Genomic DNA, 25,944 nt, shown 5'->3' on the forward strand with positions numbered 1-25,944 from the left:
ACCTTTTTGCTGCATGCACAGAATCAAATCACTAAAAGAAGCCAGACTTAGCTCTAAACATGCCTCAGTAATTTAAAAGAGACACAAGTAATTCCACTCTGTTAATCAGGTTTAGGTTGCTCCAATTTTGACTTATGCAACCTAGTCTTTACAGGAAGGTTCAAGGTTTGGTCATAGTCCAGTTATAAACTATTACGCCTTCTTGTTTTCTGCATCCTGGACATCTGCTCCCTAGTTGAATGCATATTAAGAAAACTGTGCATTTTATAGCAGGTGGATCAATATGTCTGAGCAGCCCGCTTAAATAGATTCAATGTCTTTCTGGGCTGCAGCCAGGACTCTGAAAGCTCAACGTTTCTCTGCCTGTCCATTTGTCCTATAAATGTCCCTGTAAGTTGATTACACATGATTGATAAGGACACTTTCAGAGTCCCTGGCACACCAGATGCTTTAAGTGCACTACCGATGTTAAACATTTAATGGTTTAAAATATATTTTTTAAATTTACATTCCTGCAGTTGGAAGCAACGGCCAGCATTTACAGAGAAAAATAGTGGATACTGTGCAGTAATGTGATCCAGGTTCAAGCATATGTCTTGGCAAGCATCTACTCTGCTTCGGTGTCTTTAAGCAAGACAGTGAATCCCTACCAGCTTCATGATTGCTGTGCTGCAAATAAACCCTGACCTCTGACCTCAGAGAGGGGAGGGGGGCCAGTGAAAAGAAGAGTTGTGAAAAGAAGCAATAAAGTGCCACATTATCACATTAACAGAGCACATAACACAGCAAGTACATTTGTTTCTTTCACCACCCCATTCTTTTCTTAAATAATATATCATTGGGGTTTTTATTAATACTGCACTCCAAAAGGCCCCTGCTTCCCAGTGGAGAGGAACTTCTCAAACATCTCCCTTCCCCCAGGCTAGTGGTGGGGGAAATGGCCATCGTCAGGTAAAATGACCCTTAATGCCTCCTGAATAGAGCGACTAACTTTACGCGGCCAGGTCATTAGGGAGACAAAAGGGCAGGCCAAACAGCAGGAGAAACACCCCCAACTGCAGCTTCTGCACCCCTTCCCCCAGTCAGAGAAGGACTCCAAATGTAGCCTGGCTCTGGATCTGCCCCGCCACGAACACTCGTCCCCCCTACGACTCCCCTCACGCCTCAGGCCTCTGTGAGCGACAGAGCGGAACAGGGCGCTCCCAAGTTGGAAAGGAATGAAGCAAGTGGATAAATCTGGAATGGAAAAATGAACTGGGATGTTTGCATTTGGCCGCCGTTCAGCTGAAGTAATGAGAATGACTGAACGTGTATTGAAAACTGATAATAGTCTGCTCAAAAATCCTCCACCAGCCATCGCATTGAGTATGTTAATAATGTTTGCAGATGACTCGGAGGCCAGAGGGGACTTGAAGGACGACAGAGGAGGAGAGGAATTCAAAAAAGGAGAGAAGCAGTGTGCGTTTCCAGGTGACATACTGTACGTGTACATAGAGTCCTACACAAACAAAGCACACACACAGAGTCTTAATTCACGTGACGGTCTTCAGTGTTAAATAAACTTGTGGTCCAGACATCAAAGCGGCATAGTATTTGCAGCACTACTGAGTGACCACACAAGTACTTTCACACACAGCGAGGCAGACAGCCAGGCCTGGAAAGTGCAAATACTCAGAGCTATGCAACAGCAACATGCAACCCTTCCGCTGAGGACTTGGTGAAGAATGTGGGAAGTGAGTGCTAAGTTGTGCTAACTGGGAAATGTCATACCGCTGGTTTCCGCTTTCCAAGTTTAGACAAACACCAGTTGGCCATGTGCCTTTATCTTACCTCCCTCTTAAAACAAACTGATGGAAAGTGGTGAATATCATCGCATTGTCAATTAATAAGACAAAGCAAAAAAACATACATTTGAGAAGCATGAGCCACTACATGTATGCATCTTTGCTTGATAACTGACTTGAGATAAACAGATGTACTCAACAAACATTTTATCACAAAAAACATTTATCACTGACGCATTTATCAGAAGTAGAATGTTTGTGGGAGCCAAGTATGTGGACAAGACAGAAATAGTAGAAGACCTGCTGCTGCACACACTTTCATCATAATGAAAGTTCCTTAAAAACTTAAAGTCACTGCTAAAAATGGCTTTTCTTTGAGTTGAGTCGCCTGTCAGGTCCGGGGTCAGGTTACCCTGCCATGAAGGCCAACAAAGGGAGGCAGAACAAAAAGGAGCAGCTCGAGCCCTGGCAGAGGCTTCTGAAAGACCAGCTTCACAGAGAGCAATAACTTCACCTCATTTAGAATGAAATCCCCGTGAATAATCTGTCGACATGAGAACCTGTCTCCCTAACCCGGAATGGGCAGGATGAAGTGTGCTTGGGTGAGTGCATGTGTGTGGGTCTTTCTGACTCTCCCAACACAAACCTACTAGGACTGGCCTGTTTTTAGACTCTAGGTGGTTAGGTTAGCACAACCATGATGGCTGAACAAGGAAGGAAAACTGTTAAAATGACAAAACAGTGCTGGACACACTTTATTGACAAGTGCTTTCTGGAAAGTGCAGTAGAAATGCACAGCAGCAAAGACCCCAAAAGGAAACCTGTCATAAAACTGATATACCTATAATACCCCCCTTCCTCTTTGCTCTTTCAGAACTATCTTTACGCTTTGATGAGCAGGCTGTAACAATACACTGATTCTTTAGAGCCGCCATAGTCCCCTGTCTTGATCCATTCAGTTCTTCCTTCCGTGAACTTGGGGTTTTGCTCCAAGGTGGGCCATTCTCTTTGTCATCCCTTACTCATAAAAACGTTTTTTGTTCTGCTTATGTCACAAGAAGAGAAAGGGGAGAAGGGCATTTGTCATATTCACAGTCCAGAGCAGGTAAGTGTGCATGCTGAACTCAACCACAGAGCTTTGATAATGTGATGGAAGACAGGTGGTCTGGAGGGGACGGTTTAAAAAGACAAGAAGTCAACAACAAAGGCTGCCCCCTTCCGAGCCTCCACACCCCAGCAGAAGCCGTCCTCCCAGCCTTTGTCAACACTGCTCTATAAAGAGAAGCTCTGGCAGTGGCCTGAGGGTGAAAATTTACAATCTGCTCCAACGCTAAACGCATATTCCACAATCCTCGCCAAACACAGCGCTGGCAGATACAATAGGGGGGAAAAAATCCACCCCACCACAAGCTGAACTCAATCTTCCTTTCGGTGCTTAATAAATGAGTAAGTCTGATAACAGTTTGGTCTCAAAGTTTGCCGTTGATGAAAAAACTTCTTTCTTCCCGGCACATTTCAATTCCTGTTAATTCTGCCGACCGGGAGCGGAGAGGAGCGAAATTAAAAAGCCGTCTGCTCACTCTCAGGAGGTTTCATACTCCACCCTGGTGCCAGGGAGAAAAACGCTTCGACAATAAGGATGAGCACACAATATACAGAAACACACATTGATCGGGACTACGAGTGAGTGTCAGCGTCATCACACCCTACACATATCCATTATTAAAGCTAAAATGGAAAAAGGGCTCTCTTGGGAATGGGGCTTTTTAATCAAATTCAGGCTCTCTCGGTTATCCGGGGAGGGAAGGTGATGAAGCATCGCCCTTTATCAGGATTGTCTGCACTTCATCTCAAACCAACCAGCTGATTTGCGTGCCGGATCTCATTTCGGCTTCTTCAAAGGAGTGATGGCGGGGCTAAAGCAAGCAAATCCAAAACACAGTGGCCATGACTGACTGCAGGTAATCCACCAACTGTAAACCTTGAGTGAGAACACCTCACAGACAGGTCCCCGGTGACTTGGTGGCCACCCTTCCTGTTTGTTATGATTTTCAATAGAGGGATAACATAAGTTAAGCATCAGCCATCAAGTCACAGTGACTGAAGCCTCTGAGGATGGGATGAAGGCTACAAAGACTGCAAAATAGATGTTTCTTTACTTTAAATTAGCTGCTCAGTATAAAAAAACTCAGCTGAATGACCTCACTTTTCTGTTATTTCTTCATTTAGGTGCAATCAACAAGATCTTCTCTCACAAAGCAAAACCCAGACCACAGTACGAGTTGTTAATGGAGTTGTTGATGAATAAGAACAACTCAACGACTTCTTGAGCTGCTGCTGATTTTCTTTCTGGAATTTAATAAGTCATTCTATAGCCTGCAGAAACACACCGGCTCAAAAGTCTCATTCTCAAGCCAAATAAAGCAAATAACAAACCCAATCTGTTATTTCAGTGATTTGATAGGTCTGTCCCTTATTTGTTTGATTTGGACCTTAGCTCTAATTAGTTAAGTTTCTCCTGAGCATTGGAACAGTTACAATAGACCACCATCAGGGAACTGAAATGTTCCTTCGGTCCATTGCATTTTCGGTATAAAGACCTGTGAAGATGATGAGTAAGAACTCAGCTGACTCTCCAGTGTTCTTTATTTGCGTGCAAGCTCTATCTGTGCGATCTCTATCTCTTTCTCTCTGTATCTTTTTTTTAAATGAGTCTGGAAGCAGTCAGCAAAGCCTAACTTTATTCTAATGTTTACAAATAAAGAGAAAGCTCTTCCATCATTCTTAAAAGGTCCTGAAATCAATATTAGAGTGCTTCATGTTTTATGAATGAAGCAGTACAAAAGTTGAAGCAGCCATGCTGTGTGTGTTTGATCTTTCAGCAATGATCATCTCTGTATCGTTCCTGTACTATCACAGCATTCAGCAAGTAACCTATGGAATCAATCAGTCATTGCTTATTGCTCACTGAAAAAGTAATCGCTTCCCTGATTACTTGACAGTTACATTCCGCTAATCAGCCAAGCAATATGACATTGTGGTTCAACACGCAGTCAGCCAGTGGTTTGAAAGTATTTATTGACAATAAGCTCTGTAGACTGTATGCAGCAATTTAGCAGAAGTCCTCACAGTGAAGCTGATTCCTGAATGTCACTCCTCCAGCTTACACATGAATAGGACACCAAGCTTACGACCAAACATACCAACCCCCTAAATGTGTAAAAGAGTTTAAAAAGATCCATAGTCGATATTCAAATGATTCCCCTTTTTCATGAAACCATTTGCAAACAACTTGGAATTGAGATTTTTTTAATAATGCTAGTGCAACCTGACAGGCCTCTCCACCTAGCTGTCTTCTTACATACAATTAGTCTAAACAGCAATTATTATGCCCAGTCGGTTTTAGTTTGCAGCACTTAGTCAAATCTGAGATGCTTTATCGTTGTGCACAGAGCAGCCTGTTATTTGTCAGGGTGCATTCTGTCAAAGAGAATCAGTCTTTGAATTGCGATGTCGGAATATGACACCAGAATTGATGCCAAATGGAGATTATGTTAATTGACGGTACTGTGTCATGTCAAATGCATGGTGCAAGAAATTATGGGCAGACGGCATGACAGAAGGCTGGCTGTGCCATCAAAAGCTTGCTTAAAGGCTCTGACATACACATAGAGTGTGTGAGTGTATTAGTGTGTGTGTGTGTAGGCACTGAGTGTGTGGAGTTCATTATCAGAGGGGATGTGTCCTCTGGAGCACAGATGAAGTCCAGCAGCATTGAGTTTAGTCTACTGTCGAGGAGGCTCCCTCTCTATCCTTTATTCCCCGTCTCTCAAGAGAACTATCTTCCCAAAAACACAATAAAGGAGGAGGGGTGGGGGCTGTTGGCACAGACACAGAAGCAGAAGGGAGGACGAGAAAGAGGAATAGGGGGTTCAAGGAGGGAAAATGAGAGGAAAAAGAGGAGAGGAATCACCTCTCAACTCCTACTATTGTCTCGATGTAAATTGCAGCTGATCAAGATTCCGCTAGCATCGTAACCAGAAAGTTCAATCTGCACACACTGAGCAGAGAAAGAGAGAGCCGTACTGGGAGACAGAGAGGAAGACAGAGATGGAGAACAAGAGTGTGTTTAAGAGTGACTCACATGCAGACAGACATGCAGAGACACAAACACAGACAAAGGGAGAGATTTGGCCTGAGTGGGAGCAACAAATGCACCACTTTAGCACCAATAAAGCAATGAAAAGAAGAAGCAGCGGGCGGATGTATTTTGGGCGAACATGCACCAACACACATACTAATTTCAATATGGCAAACTTGTCCAAGCTTGGACAGTTTTGGGCCAGCGTAGCGATCAGCTTTCATTATAATTTAGGAGAAAGAAAGATATCAGCCAACAAGAACCGTAGAAAAGATGCATGTCTGAAGAACACTGCCATAACTTTGTGTAGCTGTTGGAAAAGAATGTGGATATCTGCCTGATCTGGGACCGGGAATGTGTCAGGGCTTTCTTTGAGTGGTGTGAACATGTCTGACCCTGATTTCACCCCTCAACCCCTAACCCATTCACACTCCCTTTAGCCTCAGGTAAAGGCTAACTGGAGGCTGACCTGTTGCTTTCACTCTTCCCTTATTTAACACGAAGGGGGACGTCTGGAGACTGGATAATCCTGCACAAGCCTGAAACCTGCCGGGACCAGAATGAGGCCCTGGAAGTCAGTGGGTGAAAATGGAGCCCGGGGGAATTCCAGTGGAAGACAAACTTATCTGAGGCCTGATCAAGATCAAGTGTGTGTGGATGAAGGGAAATAATGTCTGTGTTATCTGTGTTGGCCGTGTTCCCTAAACCTGCACATTTCTAAGATATTTAAAAGTCATACAGTCATACTCAGACAAAATGTTTTTTTTTATTAAATCCAGAGGACTTTACTGTACCTTCAGAAAAACTATAGTATACGAGAAATACATCAAATCCAGAAACGATGGGTTTGTTAAACCTTTGGAGCTACTTTGGACTCCTTTTATGTGAGACAAACCTAAAGCAAATATTTGCAGGGAGCCACTAACACACATGGCATTTCACACATTACATGCTGGAACTTGTCCTGTGCTTGATGAGTAACGCAGCACTGATGACCTCAAGGTAGTCAACTGCAGTGATCATAAAAGCCAATGTATATTTTCTCTTGGTAAATCCACGCCAATAATTAGGGATGAACGATGTCACATATTGGGTCAATACTGTATCAAATGTGTTTCCTTTCTCCTGCTGTTTGGTCTGTTAAAAGATATGATATTTAGAACTTGAATGATCAAAGCCACAACAAATTAATTAATTATGTCGTGTTTATGACAGTATTTGTCTTGCTACTAAACATAGCTGAAGAGCTCAACATATGTACTTGTAACTGTTCCCTAAAGACTGCTAAGAATACAGCTTTAAATAAAACCTTGGGCTTGGATCAGAAAATCGGCACTGGTCAATACCCAAAGTCCAGATATCTGTATCAGTTTCAGGACTCACTAAGTTGGATCAGTGCATCCCTGCTATTAAAGCCAATTTGCTACACTGAAAGTTTGACCGTGACCAAGATTCTTGACCATGTCATCTTTAAGACCAAAAAGTATTTCATTCTAGATACTCTTTAAACCAGCAAAATGCTAAACCAGCAGCTATTTGCTAATCCCATAATCAGAAGTCAACTTCTATTAAGTTTGTATTGGTCTGGAGAAAATCTTATCAATAAAAATGAGAAGATTGGAATTAATCAGGAAGCTATCCTATTGGTTGTCCTTTGGATTCTTTAGAAATGTTATTTCTACTCACATTTACTCCTCCACATGGTTCAATGTCCACTTATGTCATTTTCCCCCACAATATCCTCTACTGGTAACTAAAGCATGATTAACATGGTTGCACTGCGCCTCCAACCCTTTCCTTTGTGCTCGACTTTCAGAGAAACTCTTTGAGCTTGACAAGACGAATAAGTTGCTCTGAGAGATTAATGGTGTTTTGTCATTGACAAAGAAACACTGCAGTGCGCTCACAAGCAGGTAGAAGTTTGTCCTGCGGAGCATAGCCTAAAAAGGAAGCTCTGATTTATCTACGATACTCTTATTCTGACAACTTGTCCGAGCAAAGCCACATAGCCTGTTGAAAACTAGATCAGTTCAAACCATAGACTGTATATAAAAAATGGAAGTAGTCACCGTGACGTCACCCATTGGTTTGTGGATTGCCCGTTGGAAGCCTCGAGTTCAGCGTTACACTCGTCGCCATCTTGCGTCGCCATCATGTTTCCGATACGCGGAGCAGACCATAATTGGACTGTGGCGGAGCGCGAGGGATCTGACGACACTGACTACACGCATCTCTACACCGGCAACCCGACTGAGAGAAGCCGCTGCTAATTCATGTTAGCATTAACTGGAGCATTAACTGGGATGTTAGTTTTGGCTAGCAAAAAAACAAAAACAAAATTTATCTTTCTTACCTCAGAAAACTGAGCAGCGACTCCTTGGAGTGTCTGTTAGTCCAACCAAACGCTGAACAAGACATTTTACTGAACAAAACTTTCAAATAAACTGTCATTAAGTGAAAATATAGTGTGAAAGGGTCAAAGTTATGAGACCAAACCGCTAAACGTCCTCTTTTCTATCTATATAACGTTATATATAACTTTATTGACACGTTGCCGTGGATACGCTCTGCTTCTCTCCTGGTGACGGCTCGCCTTGTCAGTGACCTGTCAATCAAAGCTAGAAACGCCCCAAATCATACGATTCTTTATCTTCTATTTTCTTCTAAATGGGGCCATTATTAGAACTATTGACATCAAATTGTCTTGAAGAAGATTTTTTACTAGCGATTGAGACCATAATGTTGTCCCTGAAAAATTTTTCTGAGGTAATAAATCAAGTGAGAAGTTTTCAAATTTAGCACTGAAATGAATGGGCAGATTTCTTTTGCAGCCAAACTTAGCACCCCCTATTGGAATTTTCGGTGAATTGCAGGCTTTATGCACTTCCTGGTGGCTTCCATGCTCAGGCACGGAGATTGCCGCCTGGTTCAAACCCAAATTGTACATTCGATGCCTCTAGCCATCGTTATGCTCATATATTTCTCTAAGAGGCCTCTCAAACCTGTCTGCTTCAAGTGCTCTTCCAGGGTAAGCCTCCACCCACTTACAGTGCAGGGGAAAAGTCATCTCTCCGAAAGATGCATGTAGAAACTTTTTTGTAGTTGATGCTGTTACTGTCGTGGTCACAAGAGGATTGGGGCACTTCAAAATGGCTGACAGTGCTGTATGGTAATAAGGCCACTGTGTCTAGGTAATGCAGTATAAGGGGCTTCAGAGTGACAATAAGGGGGGATTTGGAGAGGCTGATCTGGGCATACCTCTGGCAACAGCTTGCAGTCTGTGATAGAACTTGTTCCCTCAGGCCAAGCCTCTCTGAGGCACCATGCTTCTGCTGGAAAATGCCGAAAGCTGCCTCATGGCACTCACTTCACGTCTGCTGCCCTTTTTTGTGGTTCCAGCACAAGCAAGCAAGCAACGAGCAACGAGCAAGAGTGAGAGAAAAGATACCAGTTATCTATTTGATGGTCCTGGCTTCATGTGTGATTAAAAGAGAGCCATTTAAAGGGACGGATCACCCAAAATTAGGGGAAAACTCATTTCAACACTTACCCCTAATAGTGTCTGGCCAATAGTTTCAGTGGTAACACCAAATGATAATTATCATTACAGCAACCACAAGTTACTATCAACTGCTAATTTAACACTCTCACTTAAATATTGATGCCTCCATATGACCTACATGAGCAAACTATTAACATTATTTGCATGGTTGTAATTAAGTTGCAACTCATGATAATAATACCATGTTAAATACTTAATAGATAATTTTTAAAGCATGTATAAACATTATTTATATATCATATTGGTGCACAAATTGTAAATCACCAATAAAGGAAAGAATTGGTTAAATTGATTTTGCTTGATGCTTTATAAACCACTTATTAATCATTACCTAATTATTATAAGCATGAGTTGCAACTTCATAACAGCCATGCAAATAGTGTTTTATACTTTACAAACAATTTATTAAAGGTTTACACATTATTTGGTAATTATTAACAAATATAGTTTACAACAATCAACTGAACATAACATAAATTGTAGCATGACTAATACCTAGTAAAAGTTATAAATCATCGTTGTATTTCATGTTAGCAGTAAAATAATTGTCAACCATTGATTAATGACGTTAGTTTTATGTGCTGAGATTTTGAGATACCTCTGAAATTTCACATCAAAACAACAGAGGTCTATCCTCTTACCTCGTTCCCACATTCTCGTCTTTCTCTTTCCTTTCCATCCCAGTTTGCGAGCTCTAACTTTTAGCCAACCTTGTGTTTTTCTTTTCTGCTTTCCTTTTACTTTATTTACTCTTTTTATCCTTTCCCTTCTTTCCTCCCCTCTCCTCCTGCCTGCCCTTCCCCGACTGTTTCCGGCTCTCCATCACTCAGGCTCTTTAATCTTGGGCTTCACCTCCTACTTTTCCTTTTACTCCCTGCTGTATTACCACTCACACTTTCTCTGTAGCAGAGCTATTTTCCCTCCTCGTAGATGCACTCCATCCCTCAAACAGGGAACAAAATGGGTTCTACGGGATATACAGCTCCACAAAAAACAAACAACCCACAGAAAACCTTAACAGTGCTAAAATACTACAGAAGAATTGCAGTTGCTTCTAAATTCTGAATTCAAGTATCAATGCTAAGCATGTATCTCTGTGTGCTCCACGTGTCTCAGAGTATTTCCATTATATTCCCTTGAATTGCTTTGTCTATATTAAACACCCTACAACCTACCGTGTGCTAATGCTATTTGCCAGTGCAATTATGTTTCACATTACTCATCTGCTTCTGAGCATTTCACTAACTAGTAGAAGACTCATCTCAAGTTTCCTGGGCTCCTGATAAGGTCAGTCACGTCATTTTACATTATTAGACTCACAGACTCTTGTCATTGATTGAAACAAGCTGAACTTCTGATCATATCATGTCAGTTTTACAATAAAAAAACAGATTGCAGGCATTAGAAGCTTTGCTACTAACCCTGTGAGGTAGGGATTCACTTATTACTTTGGAGACTGTGCATTGTTTAAAACAATCACAATGCATTGGCTAGGTCAGATACAGCGACACATACCCATTATGTTTATGTCTCATTCTGATGGAGGAGATAGTAAAGTCTGTGTGTCTGTGTGTGTGTGTGTGTGTGTGTGTGTGTGTGTGTGTGTGTGTGTGTGTGTGTGTGTGTTTGTGTGTGTGTGTGTGTGTGTGTGTGTGTGTGTGTGTGGGTGTGTGTGTGTGTGTGTGTGTGTGTATACAGATACATGCTCAAGCTAGTGAGACATCCTCTGCCAGATATCTCTGTTTGTCTCTGAAAGCCATCACGTCCTTGCCATTGTTGGCTAAAACAACAGGGGCAGGCTGAGTGCCTCCCTGCAGCCAGACAAATCTGTCAGCCTGGAGGAAGAGAGAGAGAGAGAGAGGGCGAGAGGGAGAGGGGGAAAATTCCTAAGAGGTTTCATCTCTCAGGAGAGTTGTCATCTTAAGGGTTTGTTGGAAGACATATCACAAATTCCATAACTCAAGAAACCAAAGTCTAACATCTTAAGTGGCATTAAATTTCCAATTTTCTCTTCTTGGTTTAATCCCCAAAGCAGCTCATGGATATTTTTATCAACAGCCAAGAGTCCTGTCAGAATGTCCGTAATCAATACACCCAAACACCTATCATTAATTTTAAGTCAGTTAAGATCAATTTATTTTCTGAACATCTTTAAGGATATCTGCAGTTTATTCCAACTTATTTCAAAGAGTATTCTGTGGATTTAGCATTGATAACATATGATGATGAACAGATACAGGAACCCACAGACACAAAGTTCAATGCAGCACAGCCAGAGATATTGTCTTTTTTTATTCCATGCTACCAGCAGATAAATTGATCAGCAGGTCAATTACTGCAACTTTAAGATAAGAGGCATGGGCCAGTGTCTGCGCACACAAGGCTAATTCTTTATTAATTATAGTATCTCACAAGGGAAGGCCAGGACAACAACACTGTCTCATAGAGAAAAGTAGATGCTGCTATCTGCTGATAAATGTTAAAATTGTATTTATTTTTAAATCAATCAATCGATTTGTTTATTATTTTACAAGGTTAGTTTTTTGCTAATCTTTGGAAAGTTGTTTAGTTTATACATCTTTTTAAATAAAATAAAAAGTATACTTCAGACAGGGTCCAGACTCCACTTAAGCAAACAGATACAATGCCAACAATAACAGTGTCAAATAAATGTTCATCTAAGATCAGCAATTTGGTGCTATTATTATTGTTATTATTATTATTATTATTGAATTTTATCAGATATTAGCGTTTGAAATACCCTTATCTGTGAACTACCATTCTACGCAGGCTTCTATATTGTTAAAACTGGGTGCCTACGTTACCCAAAATGCAACTATTCAGTCAGAGATTCAGCTGTGTGATACTAGTAGTGCCAGACTTCTCACAGCTCTTTTTGGAGCTCCAAAAGGCTTTACACTTCTTTATTAAGACATTCAGCAGTACTCCCTAAGAGATCTTTCTCCTTTTAAATATGAAATAAGACCCACATTTTAATAAACTAGCCTCATCTAACCGATTTTAAAAACCTGAGTTCTTGAGGAAGCCGAGAGAGACAGGGAGAGAGGCACATGGAATTAGATCAGAGGCTGGTGTCAGGTCTGCGCAAACTGCACCTGGTTGTTAGGACTATGACAGCTTTACAGGGAATGGGATTCCAGTGTAATTACAGGTGGGACCGCTGTGAAATGGGAACACTGGGAGGAGGAAGATGATGACTGTGAGAATAGAGAACAGGGCGGCCAGGGAGAGCGGGGAGACGGGTGGGGCAACAAAAGACTCAGGAAGAATTTAATATGTGTTAAAGGTAAGAGTGGAGACATAAAACCAAAAAATTTTACAGGTCAGCTTTCATATATCAGCCCTGCACACCACAAAAGTGCTTCCAAGATAGCCAACCAAGTCATGTTAGCATGAGACGTGTCCACACGCACGCATGATGACAGACAGACACATGTGGAGGCCATCATCAGGATGTGACAACGTGATTGAAGATGACACCTGAAAGTAGGATGAAAAATGAAGAGGTAATGACAAAGACAGAAGGAAGCGTGGAGGACAAGTCACAAGGGACAGAGAGGTGTTCATCCTGAGTTCGCCATGGCGACCCATCAACAGAGAGACATCAGAGGATGAGGGGGAGGAAAGGAAGTAAAAGAGACTGAGCTGTTGTCTGAAGCGCAAAATAGCACAGGAAAGGCCTGTACGTCCCATGATTTGTTTGTGTTATATGGAACCCCCAAGTGTCAAGTCTCCCATACTTCCTGTATGTGCAGCACTGTGATGTCGTGATAAATCAGGCAATACACTTGAAGTAGGGTTCAACAACAGCAACCTTTATCTATGTCTTTTGGCACAATTAGAAGTTTAATTCTTGGAACAGTTAGATACCATCAACCCTAACACTGAAAGTGGCTTTAACCTCAACCATTTTTCTGTGCACAGAGCCTCAAATTAAACCCCATCAGACACCTTTTGGGTGAACTGGAACGCCAACTGTGAGCCGAGCCTTATCGACAACCAACATCACAAGGCACAACCTCTCAAATGCTCTTGTGACTGAATGAAAGCAAATTCCTGCATCCAGCTAAAAATTGAAAGACTTTGTGTTTATCAAAGACTACAAAGAGAACAACATGATAGTTTGTCAAACTATTTCCACAGGAAAGTTTGCCAAAGTCCCTGATGTACAGTAGCCTACTACAAAAAGAATTTATAGGCCAGGAAAAAAAAAAAAAAATTCCTTGTTTTCTCTTGATCTGAGCCGCTCCGGAGTGACAGCTGATCTGACCTAAATACAAATCACATTAGGGCTTCTGCAATCCCCCTGGTGTCCCACCATGCATCTTTTCTCTAAACCTGATGTTTCTGGCATGTTGACAGTAAGTAGCCACACTTGCCACGGCAGCTGCCCTGCTTCAGAAATGCCGTATTGGAGCAAGAATTTTGTCACGGATCCAGTTCCCCCCCCAAAGGGAGCCCAGATCTCATGCAGACTGCTGCTCTGAGCTCTTTATGTCTGGGATAGAAGAGGGAGCTTTCCGGGTCACTGTACATCCAAGTCCCTGCCCAGATCCTCCCAGGTCAGTTACACTTTTCTCTTCTCACACTACAGACGAGTTTAACTGGGAGTTTGACATCAAGTGACTTTACATCGTCTTTTAAATTTCGGGAGCTTCAAAACAACACATCTTCAGCTTCACAATCAAATTACTAAACTAAATAACTTGATCATGACGAGGATTGAGAGACCTTTATCCATTAACTGCAGGAAAAGGGTGCCATGTTGATGACCATGTACAAGTAGTCTCTTTAAGAATATTTCTGCTGATGACAGTGTTTTGCCCTTAGGGTATGGCTGGGCGATAATTACATAATAATAATAATAATAATAATAATAATAATAAAATAATAATAATAATTTATCGTCTTTCAGTGGAATCATATTGTGATTCTCTCTCTGCATAATAATGATGGGGAATAATGTGTAATGGGTCCACTTGGAATCCAAATGTTGGTTTAAATATATATTTGTAGTGTTTTCTAACAATGGTTTGCAAGACTGTCTTTATGATGAATTTCATTAATTCAGCTTTGTTGGTAACTGCCTGGGAATTCTCTGAAAAAAGTTGTTAAATCAAACTATTGTCTCAATGTAATTACTCTGTATTTGTGTGCAGGCATATAAACATAGTGAGTTTATAGCAGAATTTTTTTTTTCTGTCTCTATAATTTAATTAATGTTCATTTTGCACTAATGTTCTTAATTCAATTAAAAAATACTCAGTATTCTTATCTAATTCACTCAAAAAAATACGCTTTACATCTGGTTATGACTATTTATTTATTCAATTTCCACAAAACATGCTATATTGTGAAATGTATTGTTACGATACATGAAAAGACCAATATCTGCATAAAAGATTTTGCCCATATTGCCCAGTCCTACCTTATAGGGTAGTGACCTAATGAGAACAGCAGGGTACTGTGCTATACAAGGGACATTATACAAATCGAGGAAATTAATAAAATCTTGTCTAAATTCATTGAGCAAATAAATTGCAACAATAAATTTATACACTGCCTTTTCGCAACATAGACAGGATATTTGGACAGGCTAGATGTTACACAGTATGTCTGTGTGTACACTGTGGGGATGTTAACATCTCACTGACAGGCATGTCACTACATGTAGGTATCTTTGCACACTATCAATACCATCTATGATTCTTATCAGCATGAGAGTGATACACTCCTGGTTCGGGCTGGGATACAAGCCAAGGTGAACAGACTGTGGTTAAGTGGTCCGTTCCTCCTTTGCTCTCTTCCATCTTTCATGGCTTTTTCATTTTGCAGTCCTTTATCGCTATGCCAAGCAGGCTCTCCGCTCCCGCATTTTTAATTAAAATCTAAAATGTGCAATAACTCTGGAGACTCTGGGCTAGCTGGCAAACAGGTTCATTGGTCTTGTTTCTCCCTTCAAGCCTTTGTTGCTTATTTCATCAAAGCCTTCAATCAAGGCTTTCCATTTGTCCAATTCTGTTCGCTTCACTGCATAAATGCTTTGACATAAGCCACACAGGGTACACAGATTTACCAAGGGTACACCTTTGTAGAAAGCTCTACACCAAGCAAAATGAACTCTCACTCCAAGACTATAGCCTAATCCATTCAAGGACCCTGAGAAAAATCCAATCCCTAACCTGACTTCTCCTTGCTAAAGACAAAAGGCTGCTTGTGTAGACATGGACTGGATAAAGACCCCTTTGCTTTAGTGCTTTAGTTCAGTCACCTGTCTGCGCAGAGTTCTCACATACTTTCCAAAGACACGATAAAATACCCTCCATCTCCCCTTTGGAATTACCCACAAGCCATATGTTTTTATCCCTGGGAAAGTCAGATATACAGCAGGTTAGTGATGTTCTAATCTTTTTCTAGACGGTCTTGGTGAGATTAAAAGATGAGCAGATGGTAGTGGATCGTGACTTATAAAATTATAGGGAAACCAACTTGTGGCAAGATTTCCCAGTGTTTTAATGGCGGAGGTGGACCACCTTGCCTTCCTCTACTAAACTCAGAGGAAATCACTCGTATGAAATAAAACAAGCAGAGGCACTACTTCAGATAGAAGAATGAATGGAGGTAGCTGAACAGACCCACATGAGACACATAGGGCTGACAACTTCTGGTCGGTTGGTCAATTGGTTGGTCAATATGCTCTACTCCCATCAACTTCTCAAAGGTGGTGTCCACCTCTGCTAAAAAATCCTGGACGTTAACCTGGGCTGGAGTATCTACATACTCTCAACATTGCATGACTGTCTTCCAGGGCTTTGAGTCACTGATTAACTACAGCTTTGAAGTGACCCCTGCATTTTTTCACTCAGTCTTTAATTGTTGCCGAAACATGGGAGTCAACCGCCCAGTGGATGATTGACATTTACATTATGTAAAAGTAGATAACTTGGCTAAAAACTGAAGTGTTCACTCCTCTGTATTTTGCCCTTATCATTATCTCCTCACATATCAAGAAGGTGAGGAGGGAGGAGGCAGCCAGGTAAGAGCTTGTGCAGGTAAGGAATTCCTGCCGATTCCAGGCCTCCTCCTTGCACAAACAGTGAGAAAAAAAGCTCTCAGTTTTCTGTGAAGCCTGGGCCGACACACTGAAGGAGCGCTAGAGGAAAAGGGGGGGGGGGGGGCTCAAACAGTCATCCCACATCCCACCCACCCCGAGGAGCATTCCACAGGACTGTCTGCTCGCCCATCATTAAGCAAGACCACCTGCTGGCAAATCAGGACCCCCATCATGTTCTCAGCAAGCCTGGCTAACCCCATTACCAGTGAGCCTCTGGACTGCTGTACACACAGATCATAAAGAGTGGTGGTATGTTGAGCAGTAAAATACTGCTCATTAACATCCCACAAGGACTTTTGATTGTCCAACCAGTGGAGCACACTAGCTGCACTCAGTACTATGTATTTAAATAGCATGCAGCACAAAAGGGACAAAGAAAAGATCTTTGATGCAGCTGTTGCATGACTCTGCACTGACTTGTGAGTGGCTCATCTCTCCTCTTCTAAAAAATAGGCAGATAAAAAAGGGAAGGAGATGAAGACCGGAGGAAGAAACAGCCCTTTGTTGCTGTTCTTCGTCTAGGCCTTGAGGAAAAGACTGGCATCAAGTCATCAAGGGCTGAAACAAAAGCAGCTGATAAACAGGCCAAGAAGGATAGGATCTCCCTGTACACTCAACACTTCTCCATCAAGAGGGCTTCCTCTCTTCCAAACCCCCAACACCTCCGCCTTCTTTCTTTGTTGCCATTAACACAGCACTGGGGGAAAATGGAAATGATAATAAACAAAGCACATACTTTTGCGAGACAGGGCGCATGGTTGAATCTTGAATTGCCCCTTTCATTCACTTTGACAAAACCATGACTTCATTTTTGTTTCCAAAAGACAGAGCAAATGTCTGCGTTTCATTCTGACACATTATCTGTCAACTCTCTGCACGGCACTACTGACTTTGGTAACATTTCACTGAATGGTAGCTGGAGGACCAAACAAAGGAAGAGAATGTGTGCCAAAGGCCCTCTGCTTATCAGTCCTGACAAGGTGCATATCCAACAAAGCAGATGTGGTACACTCGGAATTGAAGAGTAACATGTTTTCGCTTTTTTAGTTATTTATTCCAATCACAGAAATGCCAGTGAATAAGTAAAAATAAGACAGGACATCAGGAAACAAAAAAGGGGAGATTCTTTTGCATGGCAAATATGGTTTACAGCATTCAGAGAGCTGGTCGGCACTGCAAGTGTTTACTGAGATCTTGTAAACACTCCTCTGGGGAGGGCCGCTCTGTGGCAGATGAAAGCCTCTAGCCAAGTGATCGCACACATGGACAGAGTGGCCCTAAAGTGCCACCGCCCTGTGCGGAGAGCACAGCAGTAGAAAGAGTGTGAAACATAATGCTTGAAGGCATCCATCTTCACGCGGCACGGATCCAGACTCTTACAAACATGCCACAGCAAACACAACATCCCTCTGGTTCTTACATGTACAAAACATTTCTTTGTTTTTTACATCGTTCTACTTCACTCGTCTTATTTTCTTTCGTGTCTTCTCAAAACTCTTGGTGGCAAGCAGCTCACACAAAGCCTTTTTTCTTCCACCTCAGACAATGCGCCTCCCCACCTCGCTCTCTGCCAGGCATTCCTGAGTCTATCCTAGCTATCGAAAATGTCAAGAATGAGGATAAAGCAGAGGAGGGTACAATGAGTGTGCTGCGGCAGGTAGAGTCTTGTCCCGCTGCACTGACATCCCACAGTCTCCGGGGGTAGTGGTTGAGCACAACGGATGGGATCTGACTTGACTCTCTTAATTAAAACTCTGCACTGAAACAAGCCTCAAAGCTCTTTCGCTACCGGATGGAAGCATGCAAGTTAATTATCAGGGCCAATTTCACCCACCAAAACACAAATACAGATTTCTTGGTGGGGATGCACCTGACAATTGTCACACGATCTTGGACAGTGTGTGCATAAGAAGCTCCAGAGCTTCCCATGGAAAATGTTCCGTTATTTGAGATTTCTATCTAACTTTTGCCTGATGACTTTTTGAAGTATTTCCCTCCTTCAACTGTAAGGTGATATGAGAAAATCAGGTCTTGTGAAGTAAACCCTCTTCAAATACAAAGCCCTGAAACAAAAAGGGCACATTCTAGACAGTTTGTCAGGGCCAAGAAACTCCCCTTTCCACAACAGGAGTCCAAAAAGAAGAAAAGGGGGGTGAATAAAAAGGTTAGCAGTGCAGTGTTTCGTGCCTGGACAGACAAACAGAGAAAGTTTTATGTGTGTGCCAAATGCAACTTAACACTGCAAACAAGCTCCATCCATTGGAACATCCTGCCACACAGAAATGTTCACAGGAAAGTACCCAGAATATAGACCCTACAACTGTGAACCAGTGATTGCCCCAGAAAGTCTTCAGTAAGGTGATTCGTGCTCTGATTCATTTCCCCCTGGTGCTCCCGGCCGCTCTAAGTGTTAGATTCAAACTTTGAACAGCTGCCAACATTGTCAAGCACCAGTAAAAGTTAAACAGCAGCAAACTCACTGTTCACTGGCAATGGGGGCAGAGGCTGCTACAGTCTCACAGTCACGGTAGATGCTGAGATTTATTAGTCATGGCTGTATGGTTCGTCTCATAAGAGCCTGACGAATGACTTCGCAACCAAAAAAGGACTCAGAGGAATAAAAGTATTTAATTAAGTTGTTTCACGCTAAAGTTCAATCGTAGAATAAACAAAAGCAAACTTTACAAGACATCAATCATCCCAAATATCAAAAACTCCTTTTTTAAAGCATTTCTCATGTGTGGGAAGAATAAGAATCATTTTCTTTTACAGTGACGTTTAAATGGTGAGAACCTGCAAGGGAGTTGTAAAAAGAAAAAGTGTGCGTGTGGGAACCTGTGTTGCTCCGTAAAGCTCCCACGTCACGTATTAGTGTTTCAGTTTCACCTCTGACTTAATAAAATGGCAGGGCTACATGGTGCAAAGGTTGGAAATCATCCCTGAACCACTCAGCCTGTGTCCTTAAGGTGTTAAACAGACACACCCACCTCAGGGCTGCACTGGGAAAGGCTGGAGCTTCGCCATGGCAACAAAGCTCCTAAAATGACTCAGGTGTCCTTGTTTCAGGGAGTTCTGGGAAACTTTGACGCTGTGAGCCTGGGGCTATGTAATTTCAGCAGCCACCGGTGTATGAAATCCTTGCAGCTTTAAGTGATTTACAATTACTGTGAGAAACTACAGCAGAGATCCTACACGGAATTCCTCACAGGTACCACAAAATATAAGTCACAGTGAATTGGCTTATCAAATGGCAATGATAAGCCTGGATAATCTTGAAAATTAACTCCCATACATGTTTATCATTCCTAGGATTACTTCTTCAGACTCCCAACAACACGTACTGTACATTCCATCCCAAATAAGACATAGGTTTTATTCTGTTCGCAACAAAATTGGCTGCTTACCTTCCACGCAGTGTTCCACATCCTCCAAGTTGCGCAGGGTAATCCTCATCAGACTTGAGTTGAGCATAAGTTCGTTCTTGTGTTCTGGTCCCATGGCCTCCGGAGCAGGGTTGAGAAAGAATATGCGTGTGTCGCCCGTGGCTACCTGGTTGTCGCAGATCCCCGGGTTGCCAAAGCCGCCGATCATCAACTTGTTGCCGCCATCCAGGAGAATTTTGCGGTTCACGTTGGACTTCCCTTTCAAGTAGCGCCACACCCTGACCTTTGACCCAACGACAAAGAGCCAGCACATTATATTAGCATTTTGTCAAAAACATACTTCATATTTTAATTTATAGGTTTGCACAGTATGGATGGCCCCTCTTAGCTGTGTAGTCAACTAATTGGTTGTTTTTGTCTTTTGCTATCCTTTAGTTGTTTAGTCATGTTTTTCTGTTGTTTAATTCAGAATCCTCAAGAAAAAGTGCAAATCTCTGGTAAACACAGACTTTAAAGTCGCACTTTGCATGATTCTCAGTCGACTAACACTCATGTGATTATGTTGAGTAGTCGATTTAATGGACAATAACTCAAAACTGAGTCTCTCAACAAAGAATCATGCAAAAGCAATACTTAAAATTGTGTGCTTACCAGATATGTGTTAATAGGCATAAGTTTCTTGGAAATAAAAAATAATTGTCTAAAGAGATCTTAGTCGACGAAGACCAAAACAACTGATTGGCCGATTAATCAACTGAAAGAGGGCAGCCGCAGTACAACCACAACATCCTGTGACATTTAATGTAATAAGTGTTTATTTCTACTGGAATACATCACATCCAAAAGATCCACACACAGCTCATGTCCAGCCACTTGAAAACATATCTAAAACACTGCATGCACGCACAGATAGTGCATCACAGGAAGTGCAGCAAAGACTGCTTTATGCACATGTCATGAGAAAGATCGGCCCTTCCGCTACATGTTAGCCAACTTGTCTCATTTCAGCGCTTGGTGGTGGTTTTCCGTTTCCAGAGGGAGAGCGTTGTGCCTCTAATCTACTCCACTGATTCACCGGGAAGACGGGAAGCATGTGGGAGCTGAGGAAGAGAGCAGCGAGAGAGCTGACCAAACACCACTTGTTTATTTTGACAGATTATAGAGCGGTCTACCACAAGTCCATGATGATGCAAAAGTTTGTTTCGTGATGAATGGTTATGGAATGAGGACATAGGACGGCTGCATCCTGATTGAGAAATGAGCTTATTTGTGGAACGGTGGATGTTGTTTTTTTCACCGTGCACTATTGTGTGGTCCAATAGTCAGAGACATAATGTTCAGGGGCCATTAAGAAAATGGGGAAATTTACATGAGTTTCACGTGAGTGACTAATGAAACTGTAAAGCATGGCGATGCATCTGTACTGATACGGGCACACCTTGCAGTCAGTGCTCTCCACTGAGAACAAAAATCATGTTATTGTCTCATCATCACTGTACTGGGTACTTTAAATGCTTCTGTGGCCCTTCACAATTATCTCATTATATGTTATGGACTTTTTCTTCCCAAAGGACATCACTGTTATAGCTACAAGCCACAAATCCCTAGTTAGGGTTGGCACTTGTCAGCAGCAGCACAGAATAAATCATGCCTCAGAGTATCACCTTTACAGGCAAATGTCTTCATGTTTTCAACATGCATGACTAGAAAACAAGTGAGAGCTACAGAGCCAGGCTCTTACTGAAGCGTGTTTGGGATGATTATAAGGTCGGTTTGGCCTCCTGTGAAGCCATGTAATTGGTAAGAGGGAATAAAAAAACACCATCTATCTATTTCTGAATAGAAAGTGGATTCACTGTCAGTCTCCATGTAACCACTGCCAAACTCTTCTGGATGAATGAGTTTGTAAAATGTTTTTCAAGCAAGCTGTTGATGCCTTTCAGAGAGTTGGACTAGAAACTCGGTGGCTTGCATCAGCAACATGAGAGTAAAAGGTATTAAGGGACAATGTGACTTCTGCTAGTCCTAATTTCGCGCAAGGAGCAGGTGCCTTTCTCTTGAGCAATGCAATGCACTCCTGCGGATACTTTACATGATCGTAACAGAAAGCACATAAACAACTTACCTTGCAAGAGTAGGTATTATGCACCGGGTCCATGTTAATTATTTCGTCCACGGTGCCGGTCAGAACTATGTTGGCCTCCTCTTCCCTGTCCTCTAAGTCTCTCTCCGGACAAGTTGCGTCGCTGCGGTGCCACACTGCCACGAGCAGCCCCGCCAGAAGCAGCGCTGTCCGGCCAGCTCCGAGTGTCCGCTGGGAACCCATGACCACCACACGGATGTAACCCAAAAAAGTTTCTTTAAATCAAAATTTACCGCCCGGATCGCCGGAGAACAAACTCCAAACTCTTTCGAATGCGTTTAAATGTTGCTCCTTTCCACAATTTCCCTACGGACTACCGGTGTCTCTTTCACTCTGTAGCCGTGTTCCCCGCATCTGCAGCCCGGGTTGAAAATCCCTCTCTGCCGCCGCCGGCTGGGAGACCAGGAGGGAAGAGAGGAAGGAGGAGGAAGGGGCAGGGATCTCTCTCTCTCTCTCCAGGAATGCAACTGCACTTCTCTCTCCCCCTCTCTTTTTCCTCTCTCTCACACACACACATCCACAGTGACGCTCCTGGATTTGCATGCGATCTGAATTGCTGATCCCACAAGTGAGGGTGAGGTGGGTGGTGATGGTGGTGGTGCGGGGGGCGGGATGCTTGCAGAAAGTGGCTGTCCAACGTCGCCCCCAGTCGGACAGACGATGTCTTTACCTCCGGTCCCATCAGCGGCAACCCCCAGATCCTGCAGATGCACAAAGCAGGAGCAGGCAGGGATCCAATAGCCTCTATGCAGATTCACAGCAGTGTTGATTGTAAATATGACATGCACGAGATGGGTCATCAGTGTGCAGAATATGTAGTCATATCGCTTCTCTCCAAATGATCTATTTCCTAACAGAAATTAATAAAGCACTGTTAGAGATTTAAGACACTGTTACAACATTATGTGGTGATTTGTCACATTCAACACATAATAATCTGCTGGTAGTGATGAAATATTGCTCCCCACTTTCGAAGTATTTCAAATGTATGTATGTATGTATGAGTTTAGTAGTTTGATGCCACTGACTCCTCTCAGAGCTGCAAGGCAGGAGAAGCAGAGCACAGAATCTTAATGGCTTTAGGAGCAACTGTATCACTCACATAAGTTAAATTTACTTTTATAAGAAAGTAGGCATGCACTCCACGTCCTTCGAGCTCCCGACTATTTCAGAATATGTGGATGTCCTGTATGTAGTGTTTCAGCAATAAAATATGATACATTTATTTTTTGTCTATCATGGTGATTTCATGGTTAAAGAATCGATTTTGTCTTGTAAAATTGCCTGCACTGCACCAGTGTAATCAATTATTAGATGCAGCTCACCAGGCTGTCGGCCAAAAAGGAATTTTGGATTGGAATACTCTCCTCACAACTTTTTCAATTTAGACAAAGCTTTCAGATAGGATTGTAGATGTAGAATGGTTAAATGAAAAAATAAAATAAAAAAACATAACCTTAAAGCTGCACTGTGGTTGCCGTATTAAACATTACATGTGTTACAGGACATAAAAAACGTGACGTAAAATGTAATGTACATCGTGACATGAAGTTAAGTTACTTCATTTCAAAAACCAAGTTGAGGTCTCCTGGGTCAAAGTCCTGTGTTTGTTTGACCCATCTACCAGACCTCCCATCCACCTTCGTGGACCTTGTCATTCTTTATACTCGCTTATCCATTCATCCCCCTCACCGTCTGCTTTGACCCTTTATCATGTCACTTCCGCCTTGACTTTCTCCATATGACTATGGCCACTAGAGGGCGCTGTTAACTGCAAACGTAAATATGGGCCGTTTAAAGCTGCTGTACAAACAACATTCATGGGTCTTTTTTGACAGTCTCAGTGTTTCCCCTATATGTATTCTGCATCGGCGTGCAAAAAACTTTTTTTGATTTGTCATGTCATGGGCGAATTGAAGACTTTCACTTGCGCCGGAGACAAGTTTGCGCAAGCGGACTTTGGATTACCTTAATTATTTAACAGTTTAGGCTATCGAAAAAACAGTTTCTGAAAGCTGTGAATTTGCTCTTTACAGCCAATATGGTGTCATTATGGTAATTTTGTGTGCTTGCTTGCAAAAGCACACTAATTGTTATTCCTCGGGACTATTATTCTTCCGTTTCTTCCGTGTCGTTTTTCGGTCGACTACTCCTCCCAGAGTTTTTGTCGCACATACACAAAAAAGGTATCAAATCGACCGGCTTGCCCATGACAAGTGTGCTATGACTTTTATAAGGGTTTCGACAAACGGTTTTCAAATTATTGGGCAAAAACACGTCAAAAAATCCCCCCAATGTAACCCTATGGAGAGTCTAGAGTGGTGATGTCACCAAACAGAGTGTAGAGGGAGAGAACGAATTGTCAAAAAATAAATTTGAAAACTGCGCTCCAAGCCGCAAATTTAACTCGACAGAAATAATTTATACATAGAAACGTAGGAAAATTTGTCCTCTCACTCACAATCCTCTGGTAAAGCTGTCAGAGTTATAGTTTTGGCGCAGGACGCACAGATGCACAAACAAAACGCACCAACTGCCTCATTGGCTCCCATATTAAAAACGCAGGAAGATTTCTCCCCAAAAAAAATTTAACTGTTTTTTTAGATCGCTCTAACAAAAAGCTATTTTTTCATCTTTCTTAAAAAAAAACATATGTAGACGTTGAGGAAGAACTCAGGACGCTCAAAGTGAAGTCGGATCAATGATAGGTATTATGGTTTTGTCAAAAATGCTTTCTGTTCGAGGCCAGAATTTTCAGTTTGTCCACCTCTGTCTGCTCAGTGTGGCAGAACTGTCAGTTACTTTCAGTTGATTGCTCTGCTCTGATTGGTCGACTCCACCTGGCCACCTGGTTGCTTAGCTACCAAAGCCTCCCCCCCCTCCCCCCTCCCTCCTCCAACGCAGACATTCTAACTGATAACTGTCAGTTTACTCTAAGTGAACAGACATGTTGTTCTTCATAAAACATGAGACCTTATAACTTGACCATACATTGTCCAATCTTCCTCAAACTTGCCAAGCATGATGATGGTTCATCACTGACCACTTATACATAACAATGTTTCATAAAGTCCCGCCCTTTTTGATTAGCCACGCCCCCTTTCATAACTTTTGATCCGTTTGTCCTAGATACTTGTATAAGGTGTCTGTGAACTCAGGACAGAGTCCCTGTTAACCTGGTGATTTAAGCAACGAGAATCAAGGGCCAGAGGCAAGCACACAATCAAAATTTCTTTAGAAATTTTCTAGTTTCACTTGCACTTCTCCCGGAAACTGAGGGAATACACTCTTGACTATGTTGATTGTTACATCATATTTTTAAGTCCCAATCTGTCCATTTTTTAAAAATCTCACCAGAAGTAACCATTTAAATGGTTATTTTTCAAAATGTTCTAGCGGTAGGGTATGCCCCCAGACCCCCCTAGCATTGCTAGGCTACCAACTCACAGCGATGCTGCTACAAAAAAATCTAGGGGAAACACTGCAATCTCAATGTGAAAGCTGTTGCTCATAGTGGCAAACCCACAGAAAATGATCACCCAACTCTACCATTCCCCTCAGCCGTAAAGCATTTTAGAATCTTTCAGCTGATTGTTACAATTTTGGATCACTCTCACAGCTCTCAACACCCTTATTTCCAGTTGAAGCAGGCAGCTATCTTCGGAGCTCTGATAAGCACCAAGTAGTGGAGGGTTTGCAGTTAACTGGCCTAACATAGTGGAGCACTTAACAGATAAATAGTCCGTTGTTTTCTAAGAAGTTGTTGGAGGCCACTGTACCTAAAGGCCACCTAAAT

At 42.2% G+C, this 25,944-nt stretch overlaps 1 protein-coding gene across 5 annotated transcripts in view; it reads right to left on the reverse strand.

The window, feature by feature from the left end:
* The window catches only part of agrn (agrin), a 300,695-nt gene extending 278,177 nt beyond the window's left edge, over positions 1 to 22,518 (reverse strand). For 4 of the 5 annotated variants that reach the window (XM_059333522.1, XM_059333518.1, XM_059333519.1 and 1 more), the window contains exons 1-2: positions 22,131 to 22,518; positions 20,027 to 20,288 (exon numbers count right to left, since the gene is read on the reverse strand). In XM_059333522.1, the coding sequence (XP_059189505.1) occupies positions 20,027 to 20,288; positions 22,131 to 22,331 (463 nt within the window). In that variant the 5' untranslated portion in view covers positions 22,332 to 22,518. The remainder of the gene's footprint in view (positions 1 to 20,026; positions 20,289 to 22,130) is intronic. The other variant, XM_059333520.1, reaches the window with a different exon arrangement.
* Positions 22,519 to 25,944: the final 3,426 nt, after the last annotated feature.

Source organism: Centropristis striata, chromosome 5, assembly GCF_030273125.1.
Source record: "Centropristis striata isolate RG_2023a ecotype Rhode Island chromosome 5, C.striata_1.0, whole genome shotgun sequence".
NCBI lineage: Eukaryota > Metazoa > Chordata > Actinopteri > Perciformes > Serranidae > Centropristis > Centropristis striata.